The sequence below is a fragment of the Leptosomus discolor genome, chromosome 1, assembly GCF_034619465.1.
Source record: "Leptosomus discolor isolate bLepDis1 chromosome 1, bLepDis1.hap2, whole genome shotgun sequence".
Lineage (NCBI taxonomy): Eukaryota > Metazoa > Chordata > Aves > Leptosomiformes > Leptosomidae > Leptosomus > Leptosomus discolor.
In genome coordinates, this window is record NC_141391.1 from 217,735,080 (window position 1) to 217,758,718 (window position 23,639).

Genomic DNA, 23,639 nt, shown 5'->3' on the forward strand with positions numbered 1-23,639 from the left:
CAGCCAAACCCTTTCTTCCCTCCCCTCACCACCCCGAGTAAACTACACAGTAGTCCATTAAGTGGCAACTTTCAACCAGTCTTCCAAGCAAACCTTTCAATATGAAAAGGTGAGGAACACAGACCCGGGGAGGCGGGGGGGGGGTGGTGGGGTGTTTCAAATCACTGCACCCGAAAAGCTGCGCAGGCAAAGCTTCCCTCGCTGCCCCGTGCGACGTTCCAGCCGTCTTCCGAAGCTCCAAGAGGCGGGAACATGCCCCTGAAACACATGCAAAGCCTTCAAGCAGAAGGAGGTTTTGGGGTTTTTAGAGAGGGAGAGCTCAGCGGGGCGTTAGGGGGATGAGCGTTACCCAAAGCGAAAGGCCAGGCCGGCTGCCGCTCCGCGCCGGGCGTCCTCCGGTAGCGACGGCTGGTGAGAAGCACCGAGCTGAGGGCGCCACGTGGAAGCAGGGGCTCAGATATTCATTTGCAAAGCTGCCCCCCACCCCCCCCCCCCCACCCCTCCCCAATTCAGCTGCAAGCACGTGCCGACGAGAGCTGGATGGCTGGATGTTAGGGATTAGTCGCAGGGAGTATCGATGAACGGTGTCATTTCGAGATCCATAAATAAAAAGCGGGTTTTCAACAACTTAAAAGTAGAAAGGCATCGATGTATTTGCTGAGTAAGGCGTTGAGCAGGTTCCTCCACGTTCTTAGCAAGACCATCCACTGTATCCATAAATAGGGGGGTGGGGGGGGGTGGGAGGGGGCTCCTCGGGCAGGCGCGTGAGAGGGTGGTCTCATTTTAGTCGCTCAACGAGTCCCTGCGTCAGTCCGAGGTGCAAGAGCTGAGATCTGGAGAGAGTTGCTAGGTGAGGGAAATATTCCAGGAGCTTCTCCCACGACAGTTCCAGCAGGCTGGGTACGACCAGCCACATTTTGAACAGCGAGCCAGTCCGTTTGTTTTCGTGGATGTTGACCACCCCGCCGTGAACGTACATGCAGCCGGCCTAGAGAGGAGAAGGGGGAGAGGGGAGTTACAGGGGGCACAGCTCGGACTGGCACACCAGAAGGAGCCCCACCGCCAGGAAAAGCGGGATTTGACTCCCCAGCTGGTTCACCACAGAGATTGATGTGCCAGAAGTGTCACTGCCCGAGCCAGTCACCCAGCTTCAAGGGCTTTGCTCTGTATTTTAGGTGAATTCTACCCCGAGAAATCCGTTTTAGGAGTGTGGCAAAGTGTTAATAAATTAGTATAGAACCACGCTTAGGTTTCAGCTAAAAGGAATGTATTTTTGTTTAAACTAAAGACACAAAGACACGCTGCATTCCCGCTGCTGGCTCCGCACAACCCTGCCCCGGGGATGACACCAACGCAGAGAGATGGGAAAATCAGCTGCTGACTTATTTCACAAGTGGCATTTTTTCAATATACAGGAAGAAAAAAAGGGCATTCCTGCTGTCCAGGCACCCCCCTGCAGTCACTGAGCTGCCTGGGAAACACCTTTATCAGGCCTTACAGCTTCCCAGAAGCAGCTGCATTTGTAACAGCCTCCAAACCAGGTGACACCTGCTTTTATCACAAAAGAGCCCGATCTCTGCCCTCACACGCCGCCCCTAAGGCGACAATCAGCTGAAGGAGGCTGAAGCCACAGCTAAATGCACTTCTTGCTGCCTGCTGCTCCTCAGCCACAGGTCCGTAAAGCTTCTAGCTGTGCCAAGAGGCTCCAGCAATCCCAACCTTCCCGTTTAGCGGCGGTTTCCAGAGGGCTGCTCACCTGCCAATGTTCCTACTGTTCTCAGTAGGTTAAAACCAGGTTACCTGGGGGAGTATTTGTGGGTTTGATTCGTGGGTTTGGTTTTTTTCTTTCCTTTTCCAAACAGGAATCGCAGCTCACACACGGAATTACTCCTAGGAGCTGATGCAGCTGAAAAACTAAAATTCCACATCGCTGCTTTCCGAAAGCAGAAGGCAGCGAGTTCCTCCAACAGCAGCGGGGGTAAAAGGAGTCAATGCAGTGACCTCCCACCAGCCCTCAGCCTCCCTAAAGATGCTGCCTCCCGTGGAGCTCGCCTCCTCAGGAACACCAGTTCAGGCTCTCTTTGCAGCCCACACAAACGTCAGAGGCCTTGGGCGAACAGCCTGAACTTCAGCTACTCCGTAGGGAAGGACTGAGTCACTCACCGGCGTGACAGCAGCACAGTGAAAATACACTGGTTCTGGCATGGCAGCTGGGAGCTTGACCCACTGGAAAGTTTGGAGATTCAGCTTCCAGACGTCTCCCAGAATCACTTCTCCGTTGTAGCCCCCGCAAACGAACACATCTGCAAGAGAGGAAACCCACGGTGCTTACGGGCCCTTCAGCAGCTGCAGGACGTGCCGTGGTTGAAGCCAACGATCACCTCCGTTTATTTTACCTCAAGGTGAACTCTCAGTAACTCCCAAACCAGTTCCACCACAGTGTTCATACCCACAGAGGCCACTTACAGAACCACAGAACGCTTTGGGTTGGAAGGGAGCGTTAAAACTCACCGAGTCCAACCCCCTGCCACGGGCAGGGACACCTCCCACCGGACCAGGTTGCTCCCAGCCCCATCCAGCCTGGCCTTGAGCATTTCCAATGATGGGGCATCCACCACCTCTCTGGGCAACCTGCTCCAGGGTCTCACCACCCTCATGGTAAAACATTTCTTCCTTACGCCCAGTCGAAACCTCCCCTCTTTCAGTTTAGAACCATCACCCCTTGTCCCGTCACTACAGGCCTTGGCAAAATGTTTCTCTCCACCTTTCTCATCAGCCTCCTTTGTACACCAAAGGCCCTCTCGTGAAGGCCCTAAACGCTGCTGAGAAGCAGGAGTGCAGTGCAACTCCCGCTTTAAGAAGCTGTACTAAGCCCCAGCTCACCTGAGTTCACAGGCACCCAGGTTTGATCAGATTCTAGTGGTTTCAAACCCACGGGGAGCAGCCCCAGCCCCGGCTCCTCGTCCTGCCGCCTGCCAGAGGTAGGTCCCTGCTCACAGCTTTGCCCAAGTTCTCAATTTGAGGCCTGCACTGCAGCAAAATTCTGCTGCTGAAGGTGACTGGAAGCAGGTCCCAGCTCCTGCTTTCCTTTCACTGGCACAATTAGTGCTCCTAAGAAACAGAATCAGGCGTTGTCGCTCTTCTGCAAGGCTCAGCACCCTTTAACACACAGCGTTCAGTCATCGATCTGAAGAGGTTTGGAAAGGATCAATATTGTAACTGCCTCCTCAGTCCGTTATGAGCAATTTGGGTTTGACCAAGTTCAGGGGAATGCGTTCTTGGAGGACGACGAGGCTACGGGAGAGGCCCAAACCTAGGTGAAGGAACCTGCTACCCTTCAGAATTGTGGGCAATTGGGTACGGATTGCACAGGCAGAGCCTCCTCTAAGCTGTGCCTCACGCGGCGCCGTGCAAGGGATTCACAGCAAGAACATCTGGAGGATCAAAGCGAAGAACAAAAGGGCTCTACGAAGCTCCGTGCAGCTCCGGACACATAAAACTGCCCTCGCTTTGCCGAGAACAGGAAGACTCAGGTGCTGACTCTGCTACTGCCTCATAATCCACTCCCCGTGAGCCTCTTGGATTTCCAACACCCACTAGCAAAGTAATCCCTGGAACAATTTTGTCTCTAAAGAACTTGGCTTCCAGCACTTTGCTCTTCACAGTGGACTGTAAAGCTAACAGGTTAGTCCCCGAGCTGTAGCTCGAGCATCACTGATACCCGTTGGTGAGCTTGCAACCAAGAAGCTGCAAAGCATCATGGACACTCGAGGCTAAAACATCTCACACTGAAGCGCTCGCACGTCCAAAGGAGATTCACGTGCTGCCTAAAATACTGCGGAATTCCAGAGAGCAACGAGAACTCCTCTTCCAGAAAAAAGACACGTGTGCCCTGCAGTTCCCTCCAACACTGGAGGCCAGCATCTCCCAGGCTGGAAGGATGGGCTTGTCACTGCTAGGTTGTGGAAGACACACCCGTTTTTCAAGAGGCAGATCTTACCGTTTTTTATCTGAACGCAACTATGGCATCTTCTGGCTGCTGGGAAGCCTGAGGAGAACAAAAAAAAAACCCAAGAGCGTCAATTATAGTTGCTTTAAAGTGCTTGGGCAAGCGGTGATTATATCTAAACATACAACCATGGAGAGGAGTCACTTGTTTCGTGTATAAGGGGCTTCTGCTTTCCTACAATCACAGGTAGAACACCTCTCATTTAGCAAGCAGCTGTTCCACGTTTGACTCCTAGTTCCCCTCCAGCGAAAGGAAGAAATGTGCTGGAATCTCATCCCCCACAGACTCTCACCTCTGGCTTGGGGAAAAGCAGCAGCCAAGGGCCTACAGGGTTTCAGGGAAACCCCTGCTGCCAACCAGGCCAGCACGTGGTCCCGCAGAGGGAGCGGAGACGCATCTTCTTCCGGGAGGAGAGCCAGCCACTCTCGCCTTTCCCACCCAGCGAGGGAGAGAAGCCAGGCCCCTCAAGATGCTTCAGGCAGGTTAGTCCTCACTGCTAAAGCTCGAAGGACCTCGAAGCCAGCGTTAAGGCACGTACTGAACAACAAGGTCACGAGAGAGGCCTTCGGCCCGCCGGCAAGTGGCACCTTCGAGCATCTCGGCCACTCTCTGGTTTACAGGGGAGGCCCACGGGCAATCCCAGACTCACCAACTTTTTCATGAGGTTTCGTGGCGATTTCCTCCCAGGTGTTGGTTTCAAGGTTGTACGCGTGGATCTGGAGGGACAAAGAGGAGCCGTGAGTTCCCCCCCGGCTCTCCCGGCGCTACGATGACGCAGTCGCAGGCTCTGACCCGGGGAGCCACTATAAATAACACCTCCTTTTCATTAAGTGTAAACCCAAAAATAGCTAATCACAGCCAGTGACTAAGCAGGTATCAAACCACCTTCCACGCGTACCAGCTTACTAAAGCTTTCCTCTCCGGCTTTGCTATTCGAGCCCCGCAGCTGAAGAAAAAGAAGGAAAACCCACACCCTCCCGTTCTCAAAAGGGTTTAGAAACACCCAACTCATCCTGCAGAAAAAGCAGGGAACGGAGAGGTAAGAAGTCATGTTAACTGCTGCAGTTCCCACTTTTTTTTTGGAAGCGGAGCGCTATTTAAAGCCTCCTCATGGATCATTTTGGCGTTCAAGACGAATTCACTCTTCCCTCCCAAATTGGAGAAAAGCGTTTACCACAAGAAAGGAGATCAAAGCACATGATTAAGGGAGAAGACAAGAAGAGAGTCATCATATCAATATCTGAATTTAACGCCAAGGAATTCCTTCCTTTGGCACTTTCCTGTTTTGGCACAAACACAACGTTTAGGAAGATGTCACAAGTGTTTTTAAGTGAGAATCGTTGATAACAGGTCTACAGAAATGACGCTGTTTTGCAGACCGCTACGGTCACTGGGTGACCACCTGGAAGCCAGAAGGACACGTTTGTGGCAACCCCAGGTTTTAAAAGAAATAGGAGAACGACCTGCTTCTAGTTGTCTATTTTTTTTTACCAAGCTCTCCAGGCAAAGCCAGATGAAGAGATGGTGCTGGTTACACTTTCCTGCAGACAATTTCCTATCCAGGCAAGCGCTCAAGGTTTCTGATCACCTTACCTTATCTAAGGAATAAGCTGTCCAGGAAGTTCCACCTCCCAAGATATAAATCCGTTGACCATCGTGTGCAATTTCATGTCTGTACCTGAAGGGGCAAAGAAGGACATTCAGCGGCACAAGCAACTCGTGCAAGTGAGCAACCACAAGAGCCTTCTGGAAAACACAATCAGGTTTGAGTGGTCCAAGCAGACAGCCCCGGCCTGACTACGCTTTGGAAGACGTGTGACCCGTGTGACCTGCTCTGGGTGGTCCTGCTCTGGCAAGGGGGTTGGGTTAGGGGATCTTTCGAGGTCCCTTCCAACCCCTAACACTCCGTGATTCTGTGATGTGGGAGCTTTCACGAGCAATCTAAGCAGCGCCCTGGAAACTGGAAAGATATTTTCTGAGAGCAGAGCACCAGGGAACTTAAGTCCAATGATTTATGGAGCACCGTGACGGCCATCGATATTCCAGACTCTTCTCTCACTAGGATGGCCACTGCGTGACCTCCCAGCCCTCCTTCCTCCTCGCCTCGCTACAGAATAGGACAAGGGACAGGGATCAACTGGAGCCTCTTCCCCTCCTCCGCGCTCACCAGCTGCCCCAAGTCCCCAGCTCTGTTCTGGCACCACACGGTTCAGATCAATGTCCCAGCAAGGGCTCCCCACCCCACCCTACACCCTCCCTGCACGCCAGAGAGCCGGAGCACCGGTTGTGCGAGGTTCCCAGCTGCAAACACTGCTCTACCCGTGCCCAGAACCCCGTCCAAAAAGGTGGTAACCAAGTGTAAAAACTCCCCCCAGACTGTCCAGCTTCTCACCTCTCCTCTGGCATGTCACAGGACATATTGTTTGGTTTCAGCTGGATCCACTCCCTAGTGTTGAGGTCTAGCTTATGTAGGTCGGTACTGTAGATGTACCCAGTTGTTCCTCCAAACACGTAGAGGCAACCATTGATGATGGCCATGGCCTGGAAGGGAACGGAGAGAAAGCAGTCAGAAAGGATGTGTGACATCAGTGTCTGAAAAAGAGAGAATTCCTGCTCTCCCAAAGCAAGACTCTGCTTGCAAAGCTCTACCTACAGCTTAGGAAATGAGGTGTTCAGCAGAACCATGAAGGGAAACACAAAAGATGTCGGGGGGGGGGGTCTGCAGGAAAAGAAAGTAACTCCCTGGTCACAAGATGAAGACCTAGAATGGGAGCTGCTGAATTTCAGGCATGAGACGAGACAGATCTGTGCAGCAGGGGCTCCCAGGAGCTAAAACCAAAGCACAGTTAACCCTGAATCTCTTCCACGCTACAGATATCGTTACAGAGAACCTTATAAACCAGTTCTCAGCCAGCAGGACTAAGTGTTAACAGAGAAAGCCCCAAGCACAGCGGGTAAGTCAGACCAAACAACAGAGACAGCCTGCACAACTCAAGAGCACGTGGCCCAGCAGCCTACTGAAACGGCCAAGGTGGTGCAGGCTCCAGTCCCCGTTGCAGGCTAAGGTGGAAGCAGAGATGTAAGCTCCTCAAATCAGACACACTTTTTCATTCAACCGCGTCTGGCATTTAGTTAACAAATTTTTGGCTTTTCTAACCACGAGGAACCTTCTCCTTTCTTTTGAAATCTCAAAGAACCAAGATGGTTCTGTTTCTTTATGAACGATACCTGCCTTCCCTTACACTGCTGTACGCAGAGAACAACTCTGGTTACCACCAGAGAAGAGATCTCCGTGCTCTGGCCCTTTTTCTGTGACACACGGCGCAGCAAACACCCAAAGGGCCTCAGCAAGGGCCGCCCTTCGTACCTGGCCGTAGATCCGATTGGGTTTCTTTCCCCGGCAGCTGAGCAGGGCCCATCGTTTGTACTTGACGTTGCAGACGTGGACGTCGTTGCCGTTGCTCTCCCCAAAGGGGATCCCGGTGCCCCCGAACACAAGCAGGTTGTTGCCGTGCAATACAACTAGGAGAGGGAGACAGAGCAGAGACACTTGTTGCTGCGAGATGCAGTAAACCAGGACGACTCTGCTCCGGAGACAGCAGGCAGAGAGGGTTCAATATTGTTCAAATACCTTCCAATCCACGCTACGCATTTATGGCTTGGAAAATGCTCTAAAAGAGAAAGAATGCAAGCTAAAACCATGGTAACCAAAGGCCTGCTTTTAAAAATGGCTAGTGAACAAAGAGATCTATTTTTAGGTGTTTTGAGATGTCTGATTGCACGGAGCCCCTAGCCGCTGAAAGCGCAGCAGTCACATACCTGCAGACCTCCTCTTGGATTTTTCCTTCCCTCGGCCCCAGCCCAAGCAAAAGGAGAAAGAAAAATCCCAACCCCAACCCCAACTCCAGGCCTGCTTGCAGAAAAGTTGGAAACAGGACCCAGATTTCCCAGTTCTCGCCCGGTTTTGCATCCCACCGGAGACACCGAAGAAAAGAACTTCGGGAGCTGGCCCATATGAGTTGAGTTTCCATACGTACGTGACATGGAGGCTAGTTCCCTGGGCATGTAGCCTTCAGTGCCCATTTGGTGCCAGGTATCTGTGGCAAAGTTGTATCGCCAGAGCTCCCTGAAGAGCGGGTAGTCTTCGTTCTCTGGCCCGCCGGACTCATCGTAGTCAGGATTGTAGCCTCCAAACACATACAGGTTGGCGTTATCCGCCACGCAACGATGGCCGCTTCTTGCTGGTGGAGATCGATGGCCTACGGCAAAAGGAGAAGGTCAAGCAGCTTCAGTGAAACCTTGGCAGAGGAGCTGAGCTTGTGTCCGAGGGTCAGGACTGCAACCGCTGCGGTGCTCCCCCGACAAGAGCGGCTGACGTCGAGCCACAGGGAAGGACGTCTGCAGCCAGGAGGAAACGGCTCTGTAACGACAGATCCGCTTCTCCGAGCAGGAACGGGGACAGCCTCTGCTCGTTCACATCCACTCTAGCCCCTGAACCACACCTAAGGAGCCCTGCCTGCAGGTTGATGTCAAATCCCTCCACGTGGCAATCCTTCCATCAAAGCTACTTCTGAGATACCAGCTCCCCCTTCTCTCATTCTGTGTGGCAGCTTTCACTCAGGAAACAGCTCCAAAACGTTTATATTTAAAGCTGCCTGGTGGGAACAAGGAAGAAAAGTAACAATTTGCCCTCCCTCCTACACAAACCTTCTCTCTGTTTCTTCCCTTTTGCTCCTGGGACCTTGTATCTCAAGGAGGCTCCTCCACCTTGGACACCCCCTGGGCTTCCTAAACGTTAAGCGACGCAGGTCTGACACGGCAAGTCAAAGTCCGCTCATAGATAAAGGCATTTGCACTGGGAGGGGGCGCAGCAGGGAACCCATCTGAGATCCTACAGGTTAAGCTTGACAACCACCAGACACAGCCCTTCCCAAAAACCACCAGACACAGCCCTTCCCAAAAAGAAGCCCTCTGCCTACCCACCCTCTTCCCTAGAAGGAAATAAGAGTGGGGAGGACAGTTCAAGCTCAGACCTCGACTGGAACAGACAATAAAAAAAAGATTTGATTTGGTCCAGGAAGATCTACCCAGCGATCTTCCTGTGGGACAACAGGAGCTGAAGTCGCAGCTGACAAGCGACCACAAAGCAATTCCGAGCTTGCTCAAACCTGACGCACAGCAAGGGCCAGAGAGTGCCAGGGGTGGAGGTTGTTCTTTGATGAGACACAGGATCACATAATGAACGAGAAAGGTGAAAGGACAAGGAAACCATCGGGTCTCTGAACAAAGGAGCTGGATGTGAGACACCTGGAGAACATCTCAAGCTGCCTAAACCAAGAAGGCTTCAAAAGTACTTTTTTTCTATGTGATACAGCAGTGTTTTGGTGACAGAAAGCTTCATCTTGAGAAGGAGGTCACACAATAGTTCCCTAAAATGTACCATTTCAACGTGTAACCGTCGTCCCTCAAGCACATCCTCTGCTTGTTGCACCTCGAGACAGGCCCGCTTTGGTTCGGTTGGCAACGAAGAGCAAACCAAAAGAACCATCAAAAGAAGATCCCCGAAGGGCCCTCACCCCAACAACCCCGCGATCTTCACCACCCACCTGCTCTCACAGCTCTTTTACGACCTTTTAGGATGGAACAGGACCCAGGGAAGCATCTAATTAGGACCCTTCGTGTTTTCTTCTTAGAGCCTGTTACAACTCCCGGCAGCGAATCAGACATGTGGAGCAATAACAAATGAGGCCTCGAGCATCCTTCTTGCAGGAAAGGTGAAATAAATGATTTGTCCAGACTGCAAAATGAATTTTAACTCGGCACAAGCAGCTTTGCTTAAGCCCGTTCCCTGTTTGCTGGTGCTTTAAGCTCCAACTCTCGTCCAAAATTAAGCTGCTCTACAGGGTTCAGACAAACTCCTTGCGGCTCAGTTGTGACAGATTCGGGTTGTTTCCAGTAATAATTGTGTCTCGCAGCAATCCCCACTTAGAAAACTAATAAGCACGGGCTGAAAGAGAGGGGAAGAAAGTTAAGGAGTGAAGGGAAAAATCTGTAGTCTTTGGCCCGGCTACTGAGACAGCGCAGTGCCATCGGGCAGCCGGCGTGGCGCGGGCACTGGCACACAGGAGGGGTGGGAATTACGTGTACTAATAGCGGCAGCCAGCAAGCTACCGGCCTCAGTGCTGGTCTAAACTGGTAAAACAAAGAGGACACGCTTTAGAGGTGATTCACCAAGGGAAAGAGACATCCGTCCCTTGGGGCTTTTTTATTTTAAACTCTGAAACAATCCAGAGAGATGGATTCATTTTTTAACACACTGACCATGAAGGTATTTACAATCAATCCTTCAGACTCATAATCAGAGATGCTTCGAGACAGCAATTCCTCTGATCCTGAATACCTGCAAACCAAACGGTGCTTGAGAAGGGCCCGTGCCTCGCTGCAGCCCGCAGAGGCTATCCTAGCCAAGCTGTGCCCGGCCAAAGGGAGCTCCTCCTGCTCGTTTCTTCTCCTGTGTTTGCCCTGAAGGTCTCCAGGAAGACCTGAAGGAACTGAAATGGGAGCTTAACCGCAGCGAAGACTGGGAGCACTGATGCACACGTTTTGCAGGGGCGTGAGGATTTAATTCAATCACCCGTTGAATTTACAAGGTGTTAGGGAATTAGGAGTTCAAATCTTAACTATAGATCCTATTTCCCTCTAGCTGTCATTCTTGCCGTGAGAATTTTCCAGAGGGAACAGAGGAGAATAAGGCTGAGTTTTATATAAAGCCAACAGACGAAGGAGTCAGAGGCATCATTCAAAGACAAGAAATTAAAAAGCAAAACCAAGGAGGCCGCCTCTGCCGCTCGCCTCTCAAAATTAAAAAGGGAAGACCCCTGACTTGGCCATAAAGCCCCAGAACAGTTACATTTCGACAGCCAGGGATCAACGTTGGATGTGCAGATAGCAAGATGGGTACAGAAAGCCCAGGCGCAGCCCAGCCGGTTTCACCTCTTCCCAGTTACCTGGAAACCCATCCCCTATCTTTAAAAGACAATGTTTTCCAAGGTATATTCCAGACGCAGAAAGGGCGTCAGAAGCCGGAGCTGGTGTCAAACAGATACCAACCAAGAAAGGATCACCCTTCCCACGTGGCTCCTCCACATCTGCCGCTACTTCCCCGCCTGTCCCCCCTACTCTCACCAACAACTCAAGGGCTCTGAGTGCCACAGGAACACCTTTTTCAACTCAACACTCACTCAGTAACTGTCCTTTGTCAGAACTTAGCGATCCTCAGGGCAGAACTAGCAGCAGCAACGATGCCTGTCCCTGGTCACACATTCACAACTCAGCTGCTCAGGGGAAATCCACTGTCCTCAGGGTCAAGCTGAACACCAAAAAGAGCGGCCGAAATGCTTCCTTCCACTGTGCCTGCTACGCGGTGGTGGCTCCCGAGGAAAGGAAGGCTGGAAATGCCAACCAGAGCAAGGTTTCCAAAAACTCAAGGCCAACCCTTGTAGCTACCAACACAAGCACTATCACCTCGCTGTGCTCGAGAAGAACGGATTTTCTCTCTGTTCCAGCAGACCCCAATTGCGCTTGCTCAACACCATGTTCCACGTGCAAGGACCGACTTCTCTCCAAAGGCTTCCTGTTTCCAGCCTGCTGTTTATAAGCTTGGCTCTTCACTGACCCATTTGTCTCAGTGGACTAGATCCTCCCGCTCGCAGAGGCCCAGAGAAGATGACATACCTACCCATAAAACCGGGAAGGAAATTACCCAGCACATCTTCTGCGCCACCTACGCAAGCACTCGCGAATGTATCAATGAGCTGAACAACGTTGAACTGAGTTAAATTGTCACCAAACTTCTATTCAGAATCGAAGTGACCTGAATTCACTTCAGAAGAAAGGTTTAGGAGAAGATTCCTCCCTTAAAGAAGAGACTTGTAAAAGCTGGATCTATTTAAGAGTTAATTCAGGTTAGTTTCTTCAGCAGAGAAGCTCTGTGACTCGCACCTCCAATAAAGAGCCGCATTTCCATTTAATTATGTTTTATCAGATGATTCACCTCTTACCGCAACTCCTCATGCAAGCCGGGGATCTGTTCTTCGCCCCAGCCGTTCGCAGCCTATGACACAAGGGCAAACTTCAGAGGGTGCAGGAAGATGGGAACCCCCAAGGGTTTGCCAGCTTCCTCCTCTAGTCAGCGATGCCCAGCTCCCCAAAAGCTCAACCCGCCGCAGCCTAAAGGAGCGCCCAACACCAGGCGAAGCCCAGCGCCGTCCCCGCGAAAAGCCGCACCAATTCTTGGACGCTGGACGTGGAAAGGAGCAGCACGATGTACCGAGACCCATCTGTGGGAAAGAGGCTGTAAAGCTCGTTATGGAAAAGGGCTTTAAAGTGGATGGATATAAGGTGGAAAGCACTCGCTTCTCCCAGTTTAAGACTCCAAAGCGGAGCAGGAAGGAAGGATGGAAGGTGCATTCACAACGAGACCGCTTTTCCTTGCTCCTGAAGGCAGAAAAGGGAACAATAAATCTTTCAGAGACTAAGAATGTCACGACAGGGATGTCCCAATTTACGACTAAGCTACCGGACAGAAACTTGCTCGCTGGCCACGCGCCGCCCTGTTAACGCCCTCTTCAATTCACCCTTTTCAAGCGATTCACGGAGTGACTTCAGAGGGAGCTGCTCGGATGGCCCAGATTGACTTCGGTAAAGTGGATTCCTAATTGAATACCTCTCCTGCAAGAGGCAGTACTAGGAGAGTAAGCAAAAAGGCGGCAGGAATATCTGTCCCCGAGGGTCCCGATGTGACACAGCCCAGCAACCAAGCCATGAGATGTTCGTTCCCTACCTCTCCAAACACTCTGAACACAGAATAGGTCTGGGGCAAGCAGGAGGTGAAAACAGAGAAAAGAAAAAGAAAATTCAAAGAAATGATTTTGGAGGAGAAAGCGTAATGGTCCTGCATGGTGTCCCACAAGCCTCCCATTCAAAATGTCCCTCTTAGGAGGAGGAGGAAGCTGCAGGGCGCCTGCTGGTGCAGAAATACCGTTCCTATCCTGACTAACATCAGCTTAAAAGTTTATCAAATTCCAACTGGGGGGGCGGGGGCCTTGACAGCGACAGAAATCTATGGAAGGCCTGGAGAAAAACAAACCAACCACCACAAAAATCCCCCGGCATCAGCAGATTACTTGAAGTTATTGAGCAGATTAAATGCTACCAGCATGCCTGGAACCACAGCGTGTGTCAACAGCTACGCTCGAGTCCACTGGATTTCTCTACCGCTTTTCAACAGCTTTAATAGTAAAGTTATAGGAGAAAACGAAGCTGCGAAGCAGCAAGTGGTTGCCCTGAATCACAGGCAGCACAAATGGAAGGCGAGAGGCGCTTCAAACAGAGCAGCACAAAGACAAGTTTCGAAGAACAAAGGCGTTTTCTTTCCATTCGATTATCCTGCCTTTCATGACTGCAGGGAAACCAAACCGCTGGCATCATCTCGCTGGCTAGGTTAAACAAGAGGGGAGTACCTGCTATTCGAGGCAGTAAGCTAGCCAGCTGGCCTTTTTATTTTTAAACAAGAGGGGGGGGAAAAGCTCTAATTAGCTGAATTCATTTCTTAAAAATAAAAATAAACAATGAAAGAGCTGAATATGAGTTGTTTTGAGAGCTGGCCTGAAACCATCCTTCTTCTTATCATGCCCACGCTGCCAGAGAACCCCCCACATCTATTAATCAACGAGAAGCTCTTGGCAGAGAGTGAGGTCTGCCTATGCCCCCAGGTTCTGCAGAATTTAAGTTCTCTTTCTAAGGGAATTTTCCCTCATCGCCACCGCGCCTGGTTACCAGTTCGCAGCAAACCAAGGCAGCGCTGTTCTCCCGAGGCGGTAAATCCACCACTGCTGCCTCCCCTTCGAGGCCAAGGGTCTGGGCTGTCCCACCCTCTGCTCAGAAACCTGTCAGCAGGAAGGAAAAGAAGAATGACCCCCGTATCATCCCTCACCAGGGCCGGGTATGAGGCTGAGCAGTAGCCAAAGCAACCTGCAGCAGGAAAAAAAAAAAAAAGATTTCTACATCCTTTGGGAGCAAAGAAGATGAGGGGAGTGAAACTGCTAACCCCCCCTTTAAAAAGCAACTCTGGGAATGGAAACAGGTCAAGCTCTTTTGCCGCCACAGCTCCCAGAAAGAGATTTGGCTGCAGCCAGCAGAAATGGCAGGAGCAGGACTAAATAAACACGCTCCTCTTGCAAACACAGCCCCCTTCCCCGGGGGTTACTCCCTGGGAGCTGCAGCTGCGATGACTTTCCAGCTTCAGGATGCCTCGCTTCTAAACTCTGCCGCGTCCCGGCGCTTGCTAAAAACCATCCTTTTGCACAGCCGAATCAGCAGACTCCAAGCCGTAGGTGTCGATTAAAGTTTTTAAACCTTAAAATCTTAATCTTTAAGCTTTGCCTCTTTATTCTTTCAGCCTTAAAGGGTCACTCACAACCCGTCTGATACCGGAGCACAGCTACACTGTTTTGACACGCCGCTTGCCCCACGCCAGATGACTGATTTGCAGAAAGATCCTAACAACGGAGCAGTCCAAGCACTTGTGAATTGTTTCCCCAGCTACTGCTTGCTCGTCTCACGCACCCATTTTATTGCTTGTCCATCTGGCCATTTAAAAGACCTTGCCATTCACAAAAAAGAAAGCACATAAGACAAAGGCAACAGAAATTAGGGAAAACCGTTTATTCCCTACACAGAAAACAATCCTCAAAGCCAAAAACCATAATTAAAGGCCAACGTGGAAGGTTTCACTCAAATCTTGGGGCCACATATGGCCCCAAGAATCTCTTATTAACCTTATAGCACGTGGCTTTCTCCACAGAAGCACCAAATCCCTGTTTTTCCCTTCCCCTCCTGCCCAGCTCATGTTTAAGCAGCCAAAAAGCAAAGGAAAAGCAGCAGATGCAGCCAGGGGATGCTCCAGCACCTGGAAGCTCAGAGTTTGGTGCAGCAGGGAGGGGGTTGCTCAGGGCAGAGGTTTTTTCCCTCCAGTAAAACAAACCTTCCTGGACACTCAGGGAAATCAGTGAAATGTATTCAGGTGGTATCAGCCTCCCAGCAGACGTACACACTCAAGATCAACTCCCACAGGCGACCCGAGTTAAAAAAGACGCCTGGTCTCGAGTTCAGGGTTTCCACACGCAGGTGGGATTCAAGGTCAGAAGAAACACTCAGCTTCTGACCTTCAGAAAAAGAAGTTCATCCAATAAAAGTTGCCAAGATCCCCGAATCTCCAGGACAAGCAACCACGTTGGGTCTCTTCCAACCAAGACACATGTGGAAAAAACCACTTTGCACGTGCAGCTTATTTCTTATCAGCACAGCGAGCCTCAAAGTTCTTTAAATATTTGCAAATCAGGCAATAATGGCACAGAAAAGCTTACAGATTCCTACTGATAAACAAATACACAAACCATCACTCATTAAGATGAGGGCAGCTCAACTGTAAGCTCACCCAGAAGTTTACAACCAACAGCACACACCCTTTTTAGAGCTATTTAAAGCACCATCACCTCAACCACGCTGCACAACCCAACGCCAGGTCACCAGTAACGCACAGACTGACCAAAACTGGTCCCAGCAAGAGCCAGCAGCGCTCGCCACGCCCAGCGGGGCAGCTGCGTTGTCCTCTGCCACGCGCGCTCCACACGGCAGGCGGGATCCCGAGCAGCCCGGCCGAGGGGACCACACACTTCCACTGAGTAACTCTCGGCTTTGGAAAATTCAAGATTAAACGCTGCTCTACCTGTAGTTCCTCGAGCAATATTATACAAGACAGAGCAAGGGGAGGCAGCCGCCCCGTGGCGCAGACAGAAAGCCTCTGGATTCAAGCTTTCGTGGCAGCACTCGCCAGCTAACGCTGTGCAAGCTCCCAGTTCACTCCCTGAACAAAACTTTCTTCTGATTTTTGACGGATTAGAGGTGGCCACGCACATCAGGCAACCTGAAACAGATCAACGTGGAGGATCTCGTCTCGTTTAAACATTCCGGGCTGGCAGCGGAATAAAAGCAAGGATCGCCTTCTGCCAGGCTACGACAGACAAACTCAGCCTTGCTTGAAAAACCAGATTCCTGGGGGCAATCAAAGCCCTGGTGGTTTTAATACCCGGGATTTTCGTTCTGGTTTAAGACTTACATCTAGAGAGATCTTCCTCCTAGAACTACAGGACTATTTGCTTTTTTCCTATTTACTGATGGAAACTAATCGCAGCCATGAATCCACTTTATGTGTGGATTTGAAGACTGGGCTAAAGTATTTTAAACCAAGCCCTTTGAAGCCGAGAAAACTCACTAACAACTCGGTGTTATCCAGCAGGGATTCTTTCCTGCGGCGCTGGGCAGCACGGGGGATGGCTCCTTCCATCCCTGCGCGCCCAAGCATCGGGATTCTTGCCTTATATCTACAGCTTTCACGTTCATTCATTACATTTCTAAGAAAAGGTTGGGTTATTCTAATTATTTCCAGGAATTCGTTAATGTAAGTTCCTCCCATCGTCCCGCCTCAGTCCGCCCAAGTTACGCCCCCATTGGGGGTCCTTGGTGGTCGTTGGGGATGAAGGTCCGAGTCTTCCTCAGGGTTGAACTTTCGAACTCGCCCTGTGGCGCCTGCCCTGCACCATCCTGGGGCTTTTCCAAACGGCAGCACCAGCTCTCGCTCGCTGCCCTCCCTGTCTCTCCTGCTCAGCCCTTTGTGTTCCTTGAGCCCCACAGTCTGACTGGAGGATCCCACCGGGCGTCCTTCGCTGGGCGGATTCTGCTTCATTCTTATCTTTACAGCGTGTGTTAGTTAGTCCACGATGGATCTGTGCACAAGGGTTGGTACAAATCAGCCTCCCTCCCCGTCTCTAAAGGCTGGGCAGCAGTTCTTTTCTAAAAGCCAGTTTTCTAAAAGCTAGTTAGCCATTCTTTATTACACCTTCTTTCCCTCTCCTCCAGCAAAGCATGGTTTTCTTTATTCCTGGAGTGTAACCAACAGATACCCAGGCGTAGCCCCAAACGCCTCCCAGAACAGCAGCCCCAGCACTGCCCTTTACACGCTCCCTTTTTTTTTCCTCAAACTGCTTCAATCACGACATCCACCGGAGGGGCATTGGCAAAGCAGAGGGTGCAACAAGTCAGCGCGACAAAACGCAGCGTGAGCTCCTGCGGGAGGGGAGGGTGATTTTATTGTACAAACTATTCCAATAAGCTGGTTCTGGCTGTGCATCCCCACAAGCACCAAGGATATCCAGCTGATCCGGCCGGGATCACCTACGTACAGAACAGAGGGTGAAAGGACAACGGCTGCCAAGTCCTCGCTACGATTCCTGGGTTGTTCTTCATTTAGAAGAACAGACTAGTTTGGGACAGGTCTTTTGTACCCTACGGCGAGATGCTTTGGCCTCAGAGTTTTGCCTCCTTCTGCCTCCGTGAAGTTCAGGCAGGTCTGCTGCCTACGGTCTCCATTTCCTCATTTTGAGTTTCGTGAAGTTATTCTTGTCGAGGATAACGGGAAAAGGAACGGCACGGGCGCCGAGTCACAACCACATCGACTTTGTCCTGTCACCGGGGTGTAGGGTCTTCTGCTCACAAGGCTTGCCCCAAACATACTGGCTTTTTCCATGAACTTGTGTTCTTCAGTCCTACTAATCCCAGTGCAACGCCATGCCACGTGGCATATATTACGCCACAACGTCACTACTAGCAATCTAATTCCTATTTCAAGCACTCTTTTTGGAAATACAAACTAAAGAACTACAGGACGTGAAGGTAACAAATACAACGTGGCTTTTGGTTCCCATCTTTTCAAAGAGACATACCCGTGGTGAACAGCAACTGCTTTGCTGCTTCTTAAGGCTTTCTAAAGATGGTATCAGCACTATTTTCTCTCCTATCTGTTTTTTCAACATCCGGAATAGCAGGTTTCGGTATCTCCCCTTCCGTTTAGGATTTCTGCAAGACTTCTGAAGGATGTTTAGGCCGAGGGCTGAAGCCAAAGCGCTGCTAGCTCTTGGGAGAGAGAACAGGACAAGTCAATATTGGCTTTGACTCCAGTCTTCAAAGCTTCATCTTAGCCAGAGAAAACACGTTTGTAACTCCTGCAATTAGAGTTTTTAACCTACAAACCCCTTACAAACGTTTGGCTCAGCAGGATGTGAACACGCAGCCGAGGACAAGGCTGAAAACCCGTTCATTCACCCAGCTGCACTCAGCCTCCCCAGCTCACGCAGCTCCTTTCCGTGTAGCAGGGCTGCCCGTGCCCAAAAAGTACCCAGGCGAGAGAAAGCGCCTGCACGTGGGTCCCCGACGCCTGAATGACGCCTCTGCCCAGGGCTGAGGCCAGAGGATCCAGCCAAGGATGCCAAACCCAACCCACAGGCCACCGGCCAGGAGCCTTTCAAAGATCTGAAGTCTCCAAAGAAGCATTTCTAGGAGAACAATCATTCTCACGTCCAGCTGTGAGAGCTTTCGGGTTCAGATCAACGTCCAGAACAGGTTTGCTCCTTCATCCTGCTTCTTGGAGGCTTTTGTTTTCAAACCTGCAGCAATCACGTACTTCAAACATTTCTACAAACGTGCACTTGACTGCCAGCATTTCCCGTCATCAGTGGAACAGGAATGGGATTGTCACACACCAGACAGCTGCCCAGAGCAGAGAATAGAATAAAGAGTCCTTATGACCTGTCCTTGTTGAGAAACCAGAGCAAAGGAGGAAACGTTTGTCCCAGAAATCTCCATGTTACAGATTTTGCACCTCTAAAATTGAGTGTTCCTTGGGTTGTTTGGTTTTGTTTTTTTTAAAACCTGTAAAAGGAAAATAAAGGAAATCTGGAAAACGAGAATGACAGAACAACCCACGTCGGAAACGACCTGGAAAGATCGTCTGGTCCAACCTCTCGTGGCAAAGAGAGCCGAGATGAGATCACCCAGCACCCTCTCCAGCTGCATCTTGAAACCCTCCAGCGAGGGGGTTTCTTATATTGAGATGAAACGTCTCCCAGTGCAACTCATACCCCTCGTCTTCTCCATGTGGCTCCTTGTGAAGAAAGACCCACCGTCCCGTTCGGGGCTGCCCTCTAAGTACTGGAAAACCATGATGAGATTCTGCCTGAGCCTCTTCTTCTCCAGGGAGAAGAGACCAGACTCCTTCAGCCTTTCCTCACAGGTAGGTTCTCCAGCCCATTGACCATCTCCTTTGGACCCTCTCCACTCTGACTGTGTCTTTCCTGACTTGTGGGGACCAGAACTGGACACAATAACCCAGGGTCGGCCTGACAAGCACTGGGTAGAGTGGGTTGATCCCAGCTCTCTCAGCGAGTGTCCTGGTTTGGGCTAAATCAGAACGAATTCTGTTTTAGTGCTTTAACTAACTCCTCTAACTAACGGCCCTTTCTGAACCAGCAGCACGTTGTTTCCAGCCAGCGACTGCTCCAGCAGTGCCACCCCCTGATGGTCACAGCCAGCACCAAGGGATGGGCTGCAGAGAGGCCCTGGCTTGTCCTTGTTCTTGGAGCCACCAAGGCCACTGCTGAGTCTTGTACCCCGTGTTGGGGTGCCGGGAGGGAAAAGGGTCCCCAGCCCGAAAAAGGCCGCCCCTGCAGGGAGGAGCGAACCGGCCAGGGGACCCAAACCTGACCCACCGAGTGTTCCACCCCACGGACGGCACGGTCAGTGCAAAGCTGAGGGGTCCCCAGGGTCCATCTCTCTTCTTCGGTGGCGACACCTGAGGAGGGCTCTGTCTGTCCTTCTGTCGTCCATCCCGCCCCGTGCGTCCCTGAATCCAGGGCCTGAGTCCAGCTCCTGCACCCGGTTCCATCGGCTGCCCAGTCCGGCCTGGGACTGCCCCAGTGCCAGCCCTGCAGCGTGGGGGGGACGGGTCGTCATCGGGGTGGGGGGAGTTGGGTTTGGTGTTGGGTTTGTATCTATTTGTACATATTGTGTATATTTCGTTATTTCCTTATTCTTATCTTTTCTTTTATTGATACTGTTCCATTAAAGCTGTTTCAGTTTTCTTTTCCAAACCCTAAAGTCTCTCTCCCTTGTTCTCTCTCCTTTTCCCTTCTGGGAGGGCAGAGGGGTTAACAGAGAGGGTCTGTCACTCGTGAGTGGCCGGCCCAGCCTCAACCCGTGACAGCCAGTAACGCCCCTGGGGATGCAGCCCAGGACCCGCTTTGCCTTTGCTGCTGCCCACCGGGACCCCCAGGTCCCTCTCTGCCAGGCTGCTCTCCAAGCCACACAGATCCCAGCCTGTACTGGGCTCCTGGGATGTCATCCCAGTGCAAGAGTTGGCATTTTGTCTGTGCTAAACTTCATACTGCTCTCGCTTGCCCACTCTTCCAGCCTGGCCAGGCCTCTGTAAGGTTATCACGTTAATTAAGGTATCACATGTCCATTAATTAAGGTATCACATGTCTTCAAACAAATGGCTTTCACCTTGCTCTCCGACATGACACAAAGGGGTTCAGGATATTTGGGGTTTCTGTTGTTTGGGGTTTTTTTTTAAATACATACTAGAAACTCTGAACCTCTCCATACAAAAAACCCACAACCTACTGTGACAGGCACACTGGGAAAATTATAGCTCAACACAAGAGCATAAATGCTGAGCATGGGAGAAGGAAAGATATATTTAGGTCTCCAGATTCTTTCTATCCACTTAACCCCAGGAGTCTGATGAAAACACTGAGAAAATCTACATGTGGGCAGGAAGTTTGCCAACGAGGAGAACAAACCGCACACCACCTATATCCGACATTTTTTGATCTTTCTAAAGTGACAAACACCTAAAAATAGCTTCTTCCTTTCGCTGATCCAACATACAATTTTAGAGGTTTGAAGACTTTACCCATCACGAGGCAGCAAAAACACAAATTGCCTTTTTTTTTTTTTTTTTTTTTGAGCTGTTAAGCCATCAACGAGACTTTTGTAGCGCTGCTTGAGAAATGCCCCTATTGAGAAACTCTCGCTTGAGAAAGCAAACAGAGCAGCCCAACCCTGGCACCAGCTCCCCCTACCTGCCTGTTTACCTTTGGTTATCATTTCCCCGTGCAAACGAAGTTCTCCAGCGTGAAAATGGCGACAAAAGTTAGAAACCTTTTCTAAAAGTTGCTGGAAAAGGAGAGCGTGACAAAAGCGGCACCTAAACCAAGGCCCACGCTCCCCTGTTTAACCAAGAGACAGCCCAGGTCTACTTCAAACCACACACGGCTTAGCAGGAGCAAAACAGCTCCGCAGGGAGGGATGTAGGGAACACACCCAATGCCAAAGCGTGCCACGAGCTCTTTCATGACTTCTAAAAACGGGATTAAAAGGAGATGGCGTGCTTTATGGAAAGAGTCTAGGGCATTGAACGGTGGGGAAAAGGAAGGAATGCCTCCTGGAAACTCTGAAAGAGAACGGGGAGGTGAGAGGACAAACCTGGCTGGAGGAAATGGAAGAAGGAGGGAAAAAATATTCCTCCAGCTCCACCGTTACGCAAGGGCTGCGGCTGGAGCTCTATAAATAGGACACGAACAGGTGTCAGAGGAGGAGAAAACTCCAGCAATCGACTCAAACGGGGCTTTTCCATCAGGTAACAGATCCACAGTCAGCTTCGGGTTTGTTAAGGCTGGACTTCAGTGCTAAGGCTGAGCTGAGCGGGGGGTAACTTGTCCCCAAGGCTGCAGCATCTGCCCTTGGGCAGGTGGCACAGGGCAGGATCCCACATTTGTAGCCAAAACAGGGATTATGACAGCTATATCAGAAGGATGTGCTACCAGTTCACTCCAGCCAACGGTTAAAATTGAGGAACAGGAAGATCATCAGGTCTGTTACTGAAAAAGGCCCTTAGCACAGAAGGAAGGAAACCTGGCTGAGAATTTGCCCAAAAACAGAAGGTGTGGAGCCACTTGGCAAATTCACAGCAGTCTTGCACGAGGCTCGAAGGCGTCCTTGCTGCAGATCCAGATCGTGACCGGTTTCACAGGGATAGAAACATGGACCCTGGTGCTCCAAACACGCCGAGCACAGGCTCCCACCCCCGAGGCAGCAAGGGGCTTCACTTCCCCCACGGAGGGACCTGAGTGGCGGGGGCCAGGGGCAGCAGAAAAGGATGCTTTGGGCCTGGGGTACCTACCTCCTGGGTGGCAGCACCCCAGTACCATGTGGGCCTTGAGGGCAGGGGGTGCTATGGAGATAAACGGGAGGGATACCCCAAACCAACTGGGAATACCCCCCCCCCCCCAACCCACGGGGTTCCTCACGTTCCCTCTCACTATTGCAGAACTGTTGGGATGGGGGTGATCTCGCCAATCCTGTGACTGTGGGGTAACCCCAGTCTTCTCCCCCTAATATGCTGGGGCTGTTGGGGTGGGGTAAACCCCCAACCCCATCACTGCCAGAAGGAAGGTGGAAAAGAGAAAGAACCACCATTCCCAGGGCACAGGACTGGGCTGACATCTCACCCAGGGCCTGCTGATAGCCTGGACCCCCAAATGCCAAGATCCCCCATTCCAGGATCCCCTTTCCCAGCACTGTGGGCCCTCCCACCCTAACAACCTGATACATTGGGATTGGGGAGGGTGGGGTGGGTATTACCATGGGTGACACGTCGGGCCCATCCCGAATCACTGCGGTGGGGCTGATCTCCACCCCGGGGTACCCTGTCCCCTCCCTCACATCCCACGTCCACGCGATGGGGAAGCACCCCCCAATGCTCTGAGACCGCCAGAATGGGGAGGGAAGAACCGCCATCCCCCAGGGTCGTGCGAGTGGGGTGACCCCCCCTCCACCCCTTAAAACTGTGGGTCCCCTTCAGCACTCTAAGACCTTTTGCAAAAGAATAACCGCCCCCACGCGTAACTGTGGGCCCCTGTATCCCGGAGCCGATGGGACGGGAAGACCCCCCACCCCCTCTGGGCCTTGGGGACGGGGTGCCCCCCCCCCGCCCCATGCCGAGTCCATGGGGGTACCCAGCTCCCCCCCAAAACATCCCAGAGCCGCAGGGCCGGGGGGAAACCCCACCCAACTGCGGCGTATCCGTCCCCTCAGGGCCTTGGGGACTGGGGTGCCCCGGTCCTCGACACCCCGGGGGCCTTGGCGACGGGGTCACACCCCCCACCCCACCCCCCCCCCCCGGAACCGGTCGCTAACTCACCCGCCGACCGCGGCCTGCCCAGCAGCTGCACGAAGCGGTTGAGGACGCCGCCGCCGTCGCCACCCGCCGCGCCCTCCCTGACGCCTTCCCTGGCCCCGTCCGCCGCCGACATGGCCCCGTCCGCCCCTCCTCAGGGCGAGCCCAGGCGGCGGCGGCGGCCAGCGGCAAGGCCCCCCGCCCCCGCCGCGGGCCAATCAACGGCGAGCTTCTACAGCCGCGGCCTATGAAACGCGGGCTTCTTAGCAGGTGGAGGGGGGGAAGGCTGCGGCGAGACTGTTGAGGGCTGAGCAATCGATCGCTGCGGGGGCAGGCTGGAGCAATAGAGCGCCGAAAGCGGGGAGGGTGGGAGTGCAGCACCCGGGGCGTGGGGGCCCGGGGAGGGACGTGGGACCCCGCGGTGGAGGCGGCAGCGCCCCGGTAACCCTCCGTGGGGCCAAGGAGACTGTGCGGGACTTGCGTGAGGGCATGGCGAGC

General features: G+C 52.1%; 1 protein-coding gene across 1 annotated transcript; it reads right to left on the reverse strand.

Annotated features, from left to right (window-relative positions):
• Window positions 1-746: 746 nt before the first annotated feature.
• Window positions 747-23,277, reverse strand: KLHDC10 (kelch domain containing 10). The gene is made up of 9 exons (XM_086475169.1): window positions 23,166-23,277; window positions 8,047-8,268; window positions 7,377-7,531; window positions 6,402-6,550; window positions 5,603-5,687; window positions 4,659-4,725; window positions 4,001-4,048; window positions 2,164-2,303; window positions 747-988 (listed from the first exon to the last, which is right to left on the reverse strand). Exons 1-9 carry the CDS (start codon window positions 23,275-23,277, stop codon window positions 779-781), a joined length of 1,188 nt encoding a protein of 395 aa, XP_086331295.1. The 3' UTR covers window positions 747-778.
• Window positions 23,278-23,639: the final 362 nt, after the last annotated feature.